Here is a 13,627-nt window from a genome sequence, read left to right as displayed (position 1 = left end):
TGACGAGCTCTGAGCGACACAAGTTCCCCGTCCAACCTGGACACCTGAGGCTCATTTATCACCAGCAGTTTGAGACTAATTGTATGCAGGTGCGTGTGTGTGTGTGTGTGTGTGTGTGTGTGTGTGTGTGTGTGTGTGTGTGTGTGTGTGTGTGTGTGTGTGTGTGAAAGCTCAATGTCAGAGTCTCATGGTCGACACTCCAAGGCCCGCTGGAGGCCGTTAAAGGAGCCGTTATCTGTTCTGCAGACACACACATCTTCACAAACAGACACTAACAAGCAGCTCTCATTCCTCTGAGGGCACCACAGGGACGTCAAAGTGTGTACAAACAGCTGACATGCAAATATTCAGGCTAGGAAACGGGTTTTTATCTCCATCAGATGAACCTATTCATATGCAGAAGTTGGCATTTGCTCAAACGGAGAGGAAATTCACTTCACAGTAAATAAGATCTGCTGCTGTGGAGGATTTGATATGTGTAGCACATCTGTAAAGCAGGTTTCTCTCTACCGCTGACCATGAAATATTTGTTAAAGTGAGATTTATTTAAGTTGGAGTGCATTCATCCCAAAGGACTCGAGGGCGGCTAATCATGTTGACAACATCAAACTGAAACCGGCTTAAATCTGGCTGTCGGCCTCAGGTGGATCGATTACAATCTGCATTCATCCAGGCACGCACGACTGACTTTAATATTTATTTTCTAGTCTTTACATCTTTATTCACTTTATCTATCGGTGGTGATAGAAATACGACATCGGGGTATAGGTACATGTTTGCGTCTAATTAGTTGCAATGCTGTGTGACACATGTTTTCATGTGCATAAATAATACAAACACAAATAAAGAAATTCGACAATTATTCGAACACATGTAAATAAATGAGCTGGCTGGCTCTGTTGTGATTGGTCACCCGCTCAGAGATGTCCCGCCCCTTAGCCTCACATGCAAAATATTCCAATTAGCTGCAGTAGCTTTTATCCTGAGTGTCTTAATATAAGTGTGAGTATCTCTAATCTCTCTATTTGAGTATCTCCTGCAGATGCAACATTTCTATATCAGCAATAACAAATCAGACCCTGCAGCTATTTCAAACCGCTGAAACAGGAAGCTAATGTTGCACACACTTTCTGCTTTCTGCTGCTTCGGTGTCCTTTCCTACCGGCGCTAAAGTTTGTTGCAGTGCCTCGGAAGGAGCTGCGAGCCCTAAATATCCCCGTAGGAACACATTCTGTAAAGCCCCCGTCACACTGTCCCGAAATGCACACCCGATGGACACACGAATATGGAATTGTGAATTTCGCACCAAGATGGCCCCGAACCACACGAAGGCAACATTTACATTACATTCAAGAAATACAACTGCAACGAAAGTAACAAAAACGATTATGTTAAAGTATTATGGTACTGTTCTGATATTTTCAGACTTTGTTCTTTACTTTCTCCGTCTTTATATGTAGAAGATATTAAGTTTTCTCCGTCATGTTGTTTCCATAGCAACAACAACTTCCTCGCCTTCAAAATAATATATTATATCGTTTTCAGTTTCACAGAACACAAATTGGGTTATTTACATAATCTGTTTACATGATTTTGTTGTGCAATAAAACAACCAGATGGACACACGATAAAGGAAATGTTCAAATTCGGCTCTGATCGTAACAACATCGGGACATTCGTGAGGGCATCTTCAGCCATCGTATGACCGCCCGTGGAGTTTCTCAGGCTCCGGCAGCAACTTCGTGAGCGGTGGCAAAATCTTTGGAATGCCAAAAAATTGCCGAAGGACCGTGAAGGTTCCTTTTCGTGTTGAATTCGTTTGTCAATTTTCCCCTTCGTAAGGCCATCGTGAGGGCATCTTGTTATCATCGGTGCCATCGGGTATTCGCCCCGATCAGAGTGAGGGCGAATGCCCGATGGCACCGATGATAACAAGATGCCCTCACGATTTGACAAGATGCCCTCACGAGTGCCTTACGAAGTTGCCGCTCCCGAAGTTGCTGCCGGAGCCTGAGAAACTCCACCGGCGGTCATACGATGGCTTAAGATGCCCTCACGAATGGCCCGATGTTGCTACGATCAGAGCCGAATTTGAACATTTCCTTTATCGTGTGTCCATCGGGTGTCAATTTTGGGACAGTCTGAAAGGGGCTTAACGACATGCACAAACAGCCAAAGAAAGCAGCTTTGTGATTATTCAACACTAAAACAGACTTAAGCATAAAGAGAACTAACGTGCGTGTGTATGTCTTTTAGAGGAATGACCCAACACTGTGACCGACGCCAGCTTACCACACAGTTACAGTGCAATATTTAGATTCAAACCCAACTCCAACCACAGTTTCTCTCTCACACGGGCGAAAGAAACACCTCCAGAAGTCACGAATGTTTGTACAAAAGTTCCAGAGTTCCCGCAGAGAGACTATTCTAGGAATCCAAACTCTGAAAGTCACTGAGGAGAAACCTGCTGAGTCTTCTGACAGCAGATCTCTTTCTTAGCATTCCTGCAGATTGTTGTACGGTGCGTGTCTCTGTGTTCATTTCACGGTTTACCTCTGAAGTCATGCTTCTCTACGGTTGCTCAACACGACGTGAGGATCAGTGGTTTGAAGATCAGACATTCAGCATGACTTCCACTTCTACACAGCGTGACACAGCACACACACCGCAAAGGAAACTCACTGCTGGTGGCATTCAAAGCTCAAAAGTGAGCTCCATGACCTAGTAAAGCGTAGGTTTAAACAGAGCTAGTCTGAACAGGTTGGTGCTGAGCTAACGTTAGCAGGAGGGGAACAGTGTGCAGGGAAACACATCGACTTTTTGCTGTTTTTATCCTAATTTGAATCACCAGTTTTGTATGTTTTTGAAAGGAGGAAACTGCTGTGCATCATTTGGTGACTTCTCTAACTAATAAGAGGAAACGTGTCCCTTAAATATTCCCTGAACGTTGCATCTGATTATGTTTTAAATCTTGTGCTGTTTTTATGAATCCTTCCGGTTGCCCAACACGACGTGAGTATCAGTGGTTTGAAGATCAGACTTTCAGTTTCACTTCCACTTCTACACAGCGTGACTCAGCACACACATCGCAAAGGAAACTCAAACTTGTGCATTAAAACCTGGGCCACATATCCTAAGTGTAAATCAAAACAGAGTAAGTGCAAACCGGTTGCAAGCTGAGCAAACGTAGCTGAAAAGTAGAAACACAGATTGTTTTACATGAAACTGCATAATTTAGTTTTGTTCCTAGTTTGTATCAACATGTTTCTGTGTTTTTGGAAAGTAGGAGACCTCTCTGAGTCTGAAGTAATGATTTCATTATGATCAAGATGCTGTTAAACGGTCATGTGCATATAGCATGTCAGCTAGTTCTCTAGTTTTATTCATTTCTCTCACTTATCAGAGGCGACTTCTCCCTTAAATATTCCCTGAACGTTATATTCCCTGATTATATTTTACATCTGGATTCTTCAGGTTGCTCAACACGACGTGAGGATCAGGGGTCTGCAGATCAAAATGCTGTATTTCCCTGTTTTAATCACCAGGGCCCAGGAGTTCAAAACTTTTAATCCCTATCTGATCAGATTTGGATTTTGGGGAGTTCAAAACCAAAAAACAGGATTAGGATCACTTTGATATCCGATCAGATCAGGAAATCCAATCCAAGCATTAATCTGGATCAAATCTTCAAAACGGGTAGTTCAAACCAACAACACAGGATTGGGATCAGTTTGATCCCAAAAAACTGGATTACCCTTATCCCACCAGAGGGGTGGATTTCCAGTGGATTACCAGAGCAAAATGTACTGTACAATTTATTTTAAAATATGTTTCAATTTAAATAAGATGGCAAAGTTTGTTAACTGAAATAATACACCATTTTTAGCCTTCATGGGAAATACATTTTATTTTTTCCATTTTTGCTCACGTTTGTGGTGGCCTATTTTGTTTTCAACCAAATGTTGATGACATAAATGTTTATGCTCATAAAAGTATCACAGCAAAGATTGTCAATCACAAATGTAATTTAGATTAAAGTGAAAATATCTTCAACAAAAAAAAAGTCCATCATCTGTCATCACCTTTCAAATAAAAAAATATAATTAAACATTATAGATGTCTCTGCGATGTGGTCTCTTGTCTTCCTTGTATTATTTTTCATGTCCACTAGGTGGCGATGGGTAGGATTAAAGCACTGATATTCAGGATCTAGTCATCTTGACAAATGGTAATCTGGATCAGGCTGATCCTATCCTGAATTGCTTTGAACTCCAGGGACAAAATCTGGCCGACTTGTCTGATCCTGGATCACAAAAAATGGGATTTCAAAATCGGATCGGATATGATTGAGATTAAAAGTTTTGAACTCCTGGGCCCTGGTTCTTTGTCTTTGGAAAGAAGGATATCTCTGAGCATCCTTTGGTACAACAGTGATGATTCAATGATGTTAAACGGCCATGTGCACGTAGCATGTTAACTAGTTGTCTACTATTTCTCTTACTAATTAGAGGCAACCCTCCCGTATATACTCGTCTGATTATGTGACCTCAACTCCTGCACAGCACGCTTTTGCATAACCTTTCAAACTTAGAGCCAGATAACCTAATTATTCCAGTGGCGTCAGCAGGAGGTCCAAAGGTGAAGAAGACACACAGATCTATAGAGATAGAGATATAGAAACAAACATGGCGGTGCTGCTGTCTCTGGTGAAGAAGCTAAATACTGAGGCATCACGGTGGTTTATGAACATCAGGGTTTCAATGAATTCAGTGACTTTCATGCATGAGAGATGCGGCACTCGAGCTGATCCATATTCAACAAGGACGTGTGTGTGTGTGTGTGTGTGTGTGTGTGTGTGTGTGTGTGTGTGTGTGTGTGTGTATGTGTATGTGTGTGTGTGTCATTAAAGGGCAGTACATCAGATAACCTACAGACAGTCGCTCCACAGTCGCTGTTGGATGCTGATAAAGAAGTGGACCAATGACAAAGCTGCATTTGTGTAAAATGAAATACACTGTGTGTTTGTATCGACTGTTTACTGCATGTTAACCAACAGTACGCATCATTTGATCTAAACTACAACCACATATCTTATTCACTCCTTCAACAAAAGACCAAAGTATTTTTGCAAAAAGCATCTTAGTTTTGATTCACATTCAACAAACTATAATTGAACGACTCATTAGAAAGGTACACGTCAGTATTCTCTCTCTAAAGCCCCTGTCACACTGTCCCGAAATTGACACCCGATGGACACACGATTAAGGAAATGTTCAAATTCGGCTCTGATCGTAACAACATCGGGCCATTCGTGAGGGCATCTTAAGCCATCGTATGACCGCCGGTGGAGTTTCTCAGGCTCCGGCAGCAACTTCGGGAGCGGCAACTTCGTAAGGCACTCGTGAGGGCATCTTGTCAAATCGTGAGGGCATCTTGTTATCATCGGTGCCATCGGGCATTCGCCCTCACTCTGATCGGGGCGAATGCCCGATGGCACCGATGATAACAAGATGCTCTCACGATGGCCTTACGAAGGGCAAAATTGACACGAATTCAACACGAAAATGAACCTTCACGGTCCTTCGGCAATTTTTTGGCATGCCAAAGATTTTGCCACCGCTCACGAAGTTGCTGCCGGAGCCCCACCGGCGGTCATACGATGGCTTAAGATGCCCTCACGAATGTCCCGATGTCGTTACGATCAGAGCCGAATTTTAACCTTTCCTTTATCGTGTGTCCATCTGGTTGTTTTATTGCACAACAAAATCATGTAAATATATTATGTAAATAACCCAATTTGTGTTCTGCGAAACTAAAAAAGATATAACATATTATTTTGAAGGCGAGTTGACAGGAAGTTGTTGTTGCTATGGAAACAACATGACGGAGAAAACTTAATATCTTCTACATATAAAGACGGAGAAAGTAAAGAACAAAGTCTGAAAATATCAGTACAGTATCATAATACTTTAACATAATCCTTTGTGTTACTTTCGTTGCAGTTGTATGTCTTAAATGTAATGTAAATGTTGCCTTCGTGTGGTTCGGGGCCATCTTCGTGAGAAACTCACAATTCCATATTCGTGTGTCCATCGGGGGGTCAATTTCGGGACAGTGTGACAGGGGCTTAAGTGAAAACATCTCTTTCTATTACTTGAAGTTTCTCCCCAAAAACAACATTTGACATGTCCACATTAAACACTACACAATAAGGCTTTCATTTACCTTCAACAAATGTTAGTTTTTTTTTACTGAAATAGCTTTAATGCACAATAGCAACTCTAATATACCACCAGACAGCAGCAGCCAATAGAAAACAACCTACAGATAGCAGCTTACAGCTAAAAGCTAACGTTAACTAAATCATTTACAGATTTTATAACACATTATGAGGAAAACATGTCATTTAATCAACATTTAAGTGGAAAAAACATGTGCGTCAGTAGTGAGTTTAGACTACTAACACACCGTCTATCAGTTTTCCAAATATTGGCCTCAACATGGTACCCAACGTATAGTTTCTGGTGACATCCATAGGCTTCAACAAACAATTACATCATGTATTATCAATTAGTCTTCAGATCTGCAGTCAAATAGCTATTCAAACTGTCAGAAAAAGTGATACATGTCTTTCACATTGTTTTGATTGTATTACTAACAGTGTTGGGCAAGTTACTTTTAAAAAGTAACCAGTAATAGTTGTAGTTACTGCTCTCAAAAAGTAACTAGTTACTTTATTAGTTACTTTTATAATTTAGTAACTAAATTATAAAAGTAACTAGTAACAAGTTACTTTATTTTACTTTAAAAATAATAACAATAAAAATACAAGTTTTTGTGTTGTTCTGTGGCACAGTAAGAGAAAAGACAACTCCTCACATGTACATTAGGTGTTTCAGGAGATTGGCATTGCTGTTATTCGATGTGGACAATGCTTTCTGTCCTGCACACACTTTACATTTTTACCTTAATATTTTGTGCATCCTTTATCCCCACACATTGAAAATAGTGGTTATATTTCCAAGTTGCAAATGCGCTGCTGCTCTCGCTGATACTTGCATCTGCCATTGTGTGTGTGTGTGTGTGTGTGTGTGTGTGTGTGTGTGTGTGTGTGTGTGTGTGTGTGTGTGTGTGTGTGTGTGTGTGTGTGTGTGTGTGTGTGTGTGTGTGTGTGTGTGTGTGTGTGTGTGTGTGTGTGTGTGTGTGTGTGGTGGTGAGCGTTGCCGTGTGTGTGTGTATTAGCATCAGTCTATGGTTAGCATTAGCAAGTGTTCGTGTGTGTATTTTCCCAATAAGGCAAGACCCGCCCAACTCTGTCTCTGATTGGCTTACCCTGAAATGTTACCCCGCGTTAACCAATCATCACTCCTCTCTGGTTACGTTCACTTTTCCATGGTGCTGTGAGAGGACATCGCTGTATTCGCCTGTAAATTACATCCACAGGGAGATTCGGTTCGGATGGATCACATAATGTAACGCAGTAACACACCCATTTAAATCACAGTAACTATAACGGCGTTACTTAATGGGAATAGGTAACTAATAACGTTATTAGTTACCGCCAAAAAATAGCTGCGTTACAGTAACACGTTAATTTGTAACGCGCTAGTCCCAACACTGATTACTAACACTCATAAACTAATAAACACACATTTTATAATGAATTTTAAAAAAAGGAAAGGCAGCAAATCCTCACTGAGAAGCTGAAAGTAGACGATGTTTAGGATCCAACGCACTAATCAACGATCTCATGTATGTGTTTTTACATATCAGCACACCAGCTAAGGTCTACAGCAGGGCTTCTCAAACTACGGACCGAACCCTGTGTCCCATTATAACAAATACAAATTATACCAAATGAAGCAAATTAAAACGTTCTGATGTAAATGTATGTATATTTTGTTGTGTCTGACGCGTTGTGAGAATGAACGTGCATATATATTCACTTGTGTGCACGAACGTGACACACATTGCAGACTGCAAGTTTACCTTGACTTTCTAACGCCTTCTTTTGGCTACAGACAAACAGTGCCATTTCTCCCACTAGTTTAAGCCACCATACTGTGTGTATGTATCTAATGTGTGTGTGTATACAGGGGCGCCGTTTGCAGACAGGCAAGTGCTCGGACCAGAAGGGGGCCCCCAAATGGAGTAGATTAAGAAGGTCCACAGCCACGACAACATGAAACACCCTTTAATTTACTGCAACGACATGTCAGGAAACCCCCTCAAAATGCATAGCTCGCCGCAAGAAACTGCTTCTTCATTTCAGTTTCGTTGCTCCGCTCCGGGGGGGGGGGGGGGGGGGGGGGGGAGGGACGGACGGACTTTACTGGCATTGATAAGGACCAGTGACCTTGTATAAAATTCACAAGTGGACCTTTAATCAAAAAGTTTGAGTGCCCCTGCTCTACAGTAACACGGAGGAAGTAGAACAAGTTGAACAAGTTGAACTTCTGCGCAGTCTGACCCACAGGATGAGATTTGTGTGACATCTCCAGTCTCAGATGTTCTGATTCTTTCTGAAACGTGACGATGGATCTAATGATTCCTAAAGAAAGTCTCTGGGGAAGAGGGTAACACAAAAAAAGAAGAGAACTGTCCGAGGAGGAAGTGTGTGTTCAAGAGGGCTCTCTGTGTGACACACACACACACACACACACACACACACACACACACACACACACACACACACACACACACACACACACACACACACACACACACACACACACACACACACACACACACACACACACACACACACACACACACACACACACACACACACACACACACACACACACACACACACACACACACACACACACACACACACACACACACACACACACACACACACACACACACACACACACACACACACACACACACACACACACACACACACAGATCCTGAGCCAGTGATTCAGCAGGGTGCATTGTGGGAGTGAAGACGGATTAACATGTGTGTACCAACGATGACTAACACCTGCACAAAGCTGAGGAAGAAGATAGAAACTGGACTCAGAGGGAAACGATACGAGGCTCCTGGAAACAAGGCAATAACAGGGGAAGTGCTGCATATCACATACAGAGCATTGAACTGGGGAGAAGTGTGTGTGTGTGTGTGTGTGTGTGTGTGTGTGTGTGTGTGTGTGTGTGTGTGTGTGTGTGTGTGTGTGTGTGTGTGTGTGTGTGTGTGTGAGTGTGTGTGTGAGCGTGCGTTTGTGTGTGTGGGAGTGTGTTTGCTTGTTTGTGAAAGCAGAGAGTGAGACGGAGGAGACGCTCTGAAAGAAAAGCCCTGGTTCACTTTGTTTCTCCTGCCTCTGGTACACAATGTAGAAACAATAGCAGCACAGAACTAACACACAACGAACACTCACACAACGTGGAATCACACAACTGACACACTGATGTTGTAGCAAATGCATGTTTTCAAACAGATGCAAACGTCTACAGAAAAAGCAAATGTCAGGGTGAGGAGAAACGCAGTGAGATGCATCACATGCTGATTCTACAGGGGAAATACAGTAAGAGCACATCTCATGTGTTCAAGCTATACAATAGGCTAGCTGTCAGAAAACTGATATCTAGATTAGTTTGAAGCCTTTTTGTACTTTGATATTTAGAGAAGAAGAAGACACTTTAATAATCCAATAAGGATCACTCATTGGCCAAATTCCAAACCGTCCTCCCGCTCTGTTTGCACACTAAGTACCGTTAGCAAACTGCACAGAATAAGAGACATTTCAAATGGTTAACTTGAAGATTGAGTGAATTTTTATATTTCATACCCTCGTGTCTGATTGTTAGGTTTTGAATATTTACAGGGACTGCTGCAAAAACCAAGCACCTCACGCTTTTGGGGAGTTTTAAAATACTTCATATTTATAAGTGTGGGTCCAAAGAGGCTGATTTAAAAGCAAAAATGCACGAGAGTTCCTGTTTTTGCGGGAGAGAGGGGGGTTTGTCCCAAAGCTGGCTGAATACACACCTCTGCAGGAGGTACACACTGCACGTCTACCTCTGCTGCTGTCCGATCTGCCACCCTTCAGTTCCCAAACCAAGCTTCTACAGACTGACCTCCAAAACACATTTCCTTTCAGTGCACAGATGCAGATAAAGTCTCCTCAGTAGCAACCTTCCCTCTGCAGCTGCAACACTGAGCGTGCTGTAAAGTGAAGTATATAGAAGTACCTTGACGTCTCTGTGGATGACGTTGTTGTCGTGGCAGTAACGCAGCGCCTCCAGGATCTGCCTCATGTAGTGACTAAAGGAGAGACGCAATACAGTTATTATTATTATAATTATATCATAGCGGTAACATTTAGAGCACATGCATCAAACTCAAGGCCCGGGGGCCAAATCAGGCCCGTGGTGGATTTAATTTCGGCCCTCAGGATAATTTCTAATTCCTATTAGATCAGGCCCTCCGGTTTATTGCTCTCACACCTTCACTCCATCCTGAGGGTCTCCTCAGCTCAGAGCCTGAGCCCAAACATTGATGACCTTGCACCCAAGATGAGATGCCAAGTATCTGAGCTAGCATCACAGAGCAGCACACTGAGTTTAATGGATGTTTCCTTCTGCACTTTCTCTCTCACGACAACAGGGCATGTTTGGTTTCTCTTTGAGGGAAATAGTTTTGTTGAAGCTGTTGTTAGCCTGTGGGAAAATGTAATCATAAGAAGTGACTCTGGAGAAGCTGCAGATAGAGCCATAAGAAATGAATGAACTGATTATTTAATGTTTGATGTTGTTTTTATAGGCAATCATTGAAGCTTTGTTAGTTCCAGGTTTAATATGTGCAATAAGTTCATTTCAATAAGTTCTGCAATAAACATTGAACCAGTCCGGCCCTCCACTAGTACCCATTTATTTTAGCCCATTGTGTATTTGAGTTTGACCCCCCTGGTGTAGAGGGATATTTTGAAGTGTGGTGGAAGGAGGATCTTAAAAAGCCTTTGGAAGAAACAGACAGGAGTCTCAGCAAAGCATCTATTAGCCACCAACATTATATCAATGTGAGTGCACGCTATAGTCAGTATATTGTCACCTCTTGCAGTGAGAACATGATACACTATATGTTTTTGACAGCTGTTTTTAAACTCTCTTGAAAGACACCGAACTCCATTAATAAAAACAGTCATTTTAACTTATAGGACAGAGGAGTTGGTTTAGCGCTGCCTCTAGTGGTTTGTTTGTGTTACTGCGCGTGTTCAGTGAATGCTAAATTGGATTTTAAACCTCAGAATAACACCAACAAGCCGACCTATTGAAGCAGTTGCTCCAGCACCTCCTGTGTTCTGCACAGTGACTATGTTTGTGAATAGAGTCTGGTGGATTTGACATTTAGCCGTGGGAAAAGGGCGAGGCAGTACATATATATTCGTAGTAAAGTACACTTAAACTGAAATGGATTTTTGAGAGGAGCTTTAAAAATATTGTTGCTGCACCTCTGGCTTTTGAGCAGAAACTCCTGAATACTGCCGACGACCGTCCGGTTATTACGGCTAATATAAGAATAGTTGCAAACACCGAAATGACAAGGACAGTAAATGTGAGGTGTGAGAGCTCACCTGGCCACGGCTTCACTGTAGACGAAGCCAGCGTCTGCTCTCTTCACGATCTCAAAACACAGATCTGCTCCGTCCATACTGAAGAGAGAGAGGATCAGAGTGAGGACAGGTCAGGAGGACAGGTCGGGAGGACAGGTCGGGAGGACAGGTCAGGAGGACAGGTCAGGAGGACAGGTCAGGAGGACAGGTCGGGAGGACAGGTCGGGAGGACAAGAGGAAAGGTCAGGAGGACAGGTCGGGAGGACAGGTCGGGAGGTCGGGAGGACAGGTCAGGAGGACAGGTCAGGAGGACAGGTCAGGAGGACAGGTCGGGAGGACAGGTCGGGAGGACAGGAGGAAAGGTCAGGAGGACAGGTCAGGAGGACAGGTCAGGAGGACAGGTCAGGAGGTCAGGAGGACAGGTCAGGAGGACAGGTCGGGAGGACAGGTCAGGAGGTCAGGAGGACAGGTCAGGAGGACAGGTCGGGAGGACAGGAGGAAAGGTCAGGAGGACAGGTCAGGAGGACAGGTCGGGAGGACAGGCGGGGAGGACAGGTCAGGAGGAAAGGTCGGGAGGACAGGTCAGGAGGACAGGTCAGGAGGACAGGTCAGGAGGACAGGTCGGGAGGACAGGTCAGGAGGACAGGAGGACAGGTCAGGAGGTCAGGTCGGGAGGACAGGTCAGGAGGACAGGTCGGGAGGACAGGTCAGGAGGACAGGAGGACAGGTCAGGAGGACAGGTCAGGAGGTCAGGAGGAAAGGTCAGGAGGACAGGTCGGGAGGACAGATCAGGAGGACAGATCAGGAGGACAGGTCAGGAGGACAGGTCGGGAGGACAGGTCGGGAGGACAGGAGGACAGGTCAGGAGGACAGGTCGGGAGGACAGGTCAGGAGGACAAGTCAAGAGGACAGGTCAGGAGGTCAGGTCAGGAGGTCAGGCCAGGAGGAAAGGTCAGGAGGAAAGGTCAGGAGGACAGGTCGGGAGGACAGGTCAGGAGGACAGGAGGAAAGGTCAGGAGGAAACGTCAGGAGGACAGGTCAGGAGGTCAAGAGGAAAGGTCAGGAGGAAAGGTCAGGAGGACAGGAGGTGAGAGGTGAGAAACTGTAGTTACGTTTAGTCTGAGATATTGGTCCCTTGAGAGGATTATTCATGGACATGTTTTGTCTGATAAACGTCTCTTTATCCGTCTTTATTATCTTATTAGAGCTGCTGCTTCAAACCCAGTCAATCAGGCTTTTAATTACAAATAGTTTATTTACCTTTCAGTCTTTTTTACTTAATTTATGGGTGGTGACGGGGAGATGTGAGAAACTGTCATTAAGTTTAGTCTGTGGGTTGATTCAGAGAATATCAATCAAACAGTCTTATCACCAGGTACACAGATAGAAACCTACATTCATGAACTGCATAGTAAATAATAAATCACAACATTAAAATATAGCAGTATTTATATTGAATATGGTTGAAATCGTAGATCAAGGAAACTTAGGGTTTTAATTCATTAAAACTTCTTACATGTGATCAACTCAAACAAGTTAAAGGAGTTAATTAATGTTGCACCCACCTGTAAACAAACTTGAGAAGTCAGCGTTGACTTTCTATGAATATAATCTCTAGGAAAAGTTGGTTCTAAGTATTTCTTTAGTAAAATACACACGGATGGAGAGGCTCGTAATTAACTGCAGGTGTTTTTAAAGACGTCCTGTAGTCTCTCCACTAGAGGGCACTCTTCTTGTTGCCCTGATTTAAGATACACATAGTTAGTCTTTAGTCTGTATCTAAGGCAATATAAAAACACCTATAATGCATTTTAGTAGCTGGATAATTAGAGTAACACAGAGTTGTCAAACTACATAAGGCTTCATATGATTTATTTAAAGCATGTTGTAAAGAATTAGGAGAATCAGAATGAAGGGAATTTGGGTTTCAAGACAATTGCTCAATTTCATAATCAAAAATAAAATACAAATAAAAACAGTTAAATCAACAGTTGTTAAAGTGAAAATATGCAATACAATACGTACCATAACATCAAATAGAATACAATTAAGTGTGTGCAAAAAGT

At 43.0% G+C, this 13,627-nt stretch overlaps 1 protein-coding gene across 14 annotated transcripts in view; it reads right to left on the bottom strand.

The window, feature by feature from the left end:
* Positions 1-13,627, bottom strand: part of caska (calcium/calmodulin-dependent serine protein kinase a) — a 186,488-nt gene that overhangs the window by 79,231 nt on the left and 93,630 nt on the right. For all 14 annotated transcript variants that reach the window (XM_079663596.1, XM_079663602.1, XM_079663594.1 and 11 more), the window contains exons 4-5: positions 11,583-11,660; positions 10,201-10,273 (exon numbers count right to left, since the gene is read on the bottom strand). In XM_079663596.1, coding sequence (XP_079519722.1) covers positions 10,201-10,273; positions 11,583-11,660 — 151 coding nt within the window. The remainder of the gene's footprint in view (positions 1-10,200; positions 10,274-11,582; positions 11,661-13,627) is intronic.

Source organism: Notothenia rossii, assembly GCF_949606895.1.
Source record: "Notothenia rossii genome assembly, chromosome: 2".
Lineage (NCBI taxonomy): Eukaryota > Metazoa > Chordata > Actinopteri > Perciformes > Nototheniidae > Notothenia > Notothenia rossii.
The sequence above is the reverse complement of the archived record's forward strand: the minus strand, read 5'-3'. Positions and strand labels throughout refer to the sequence as shown.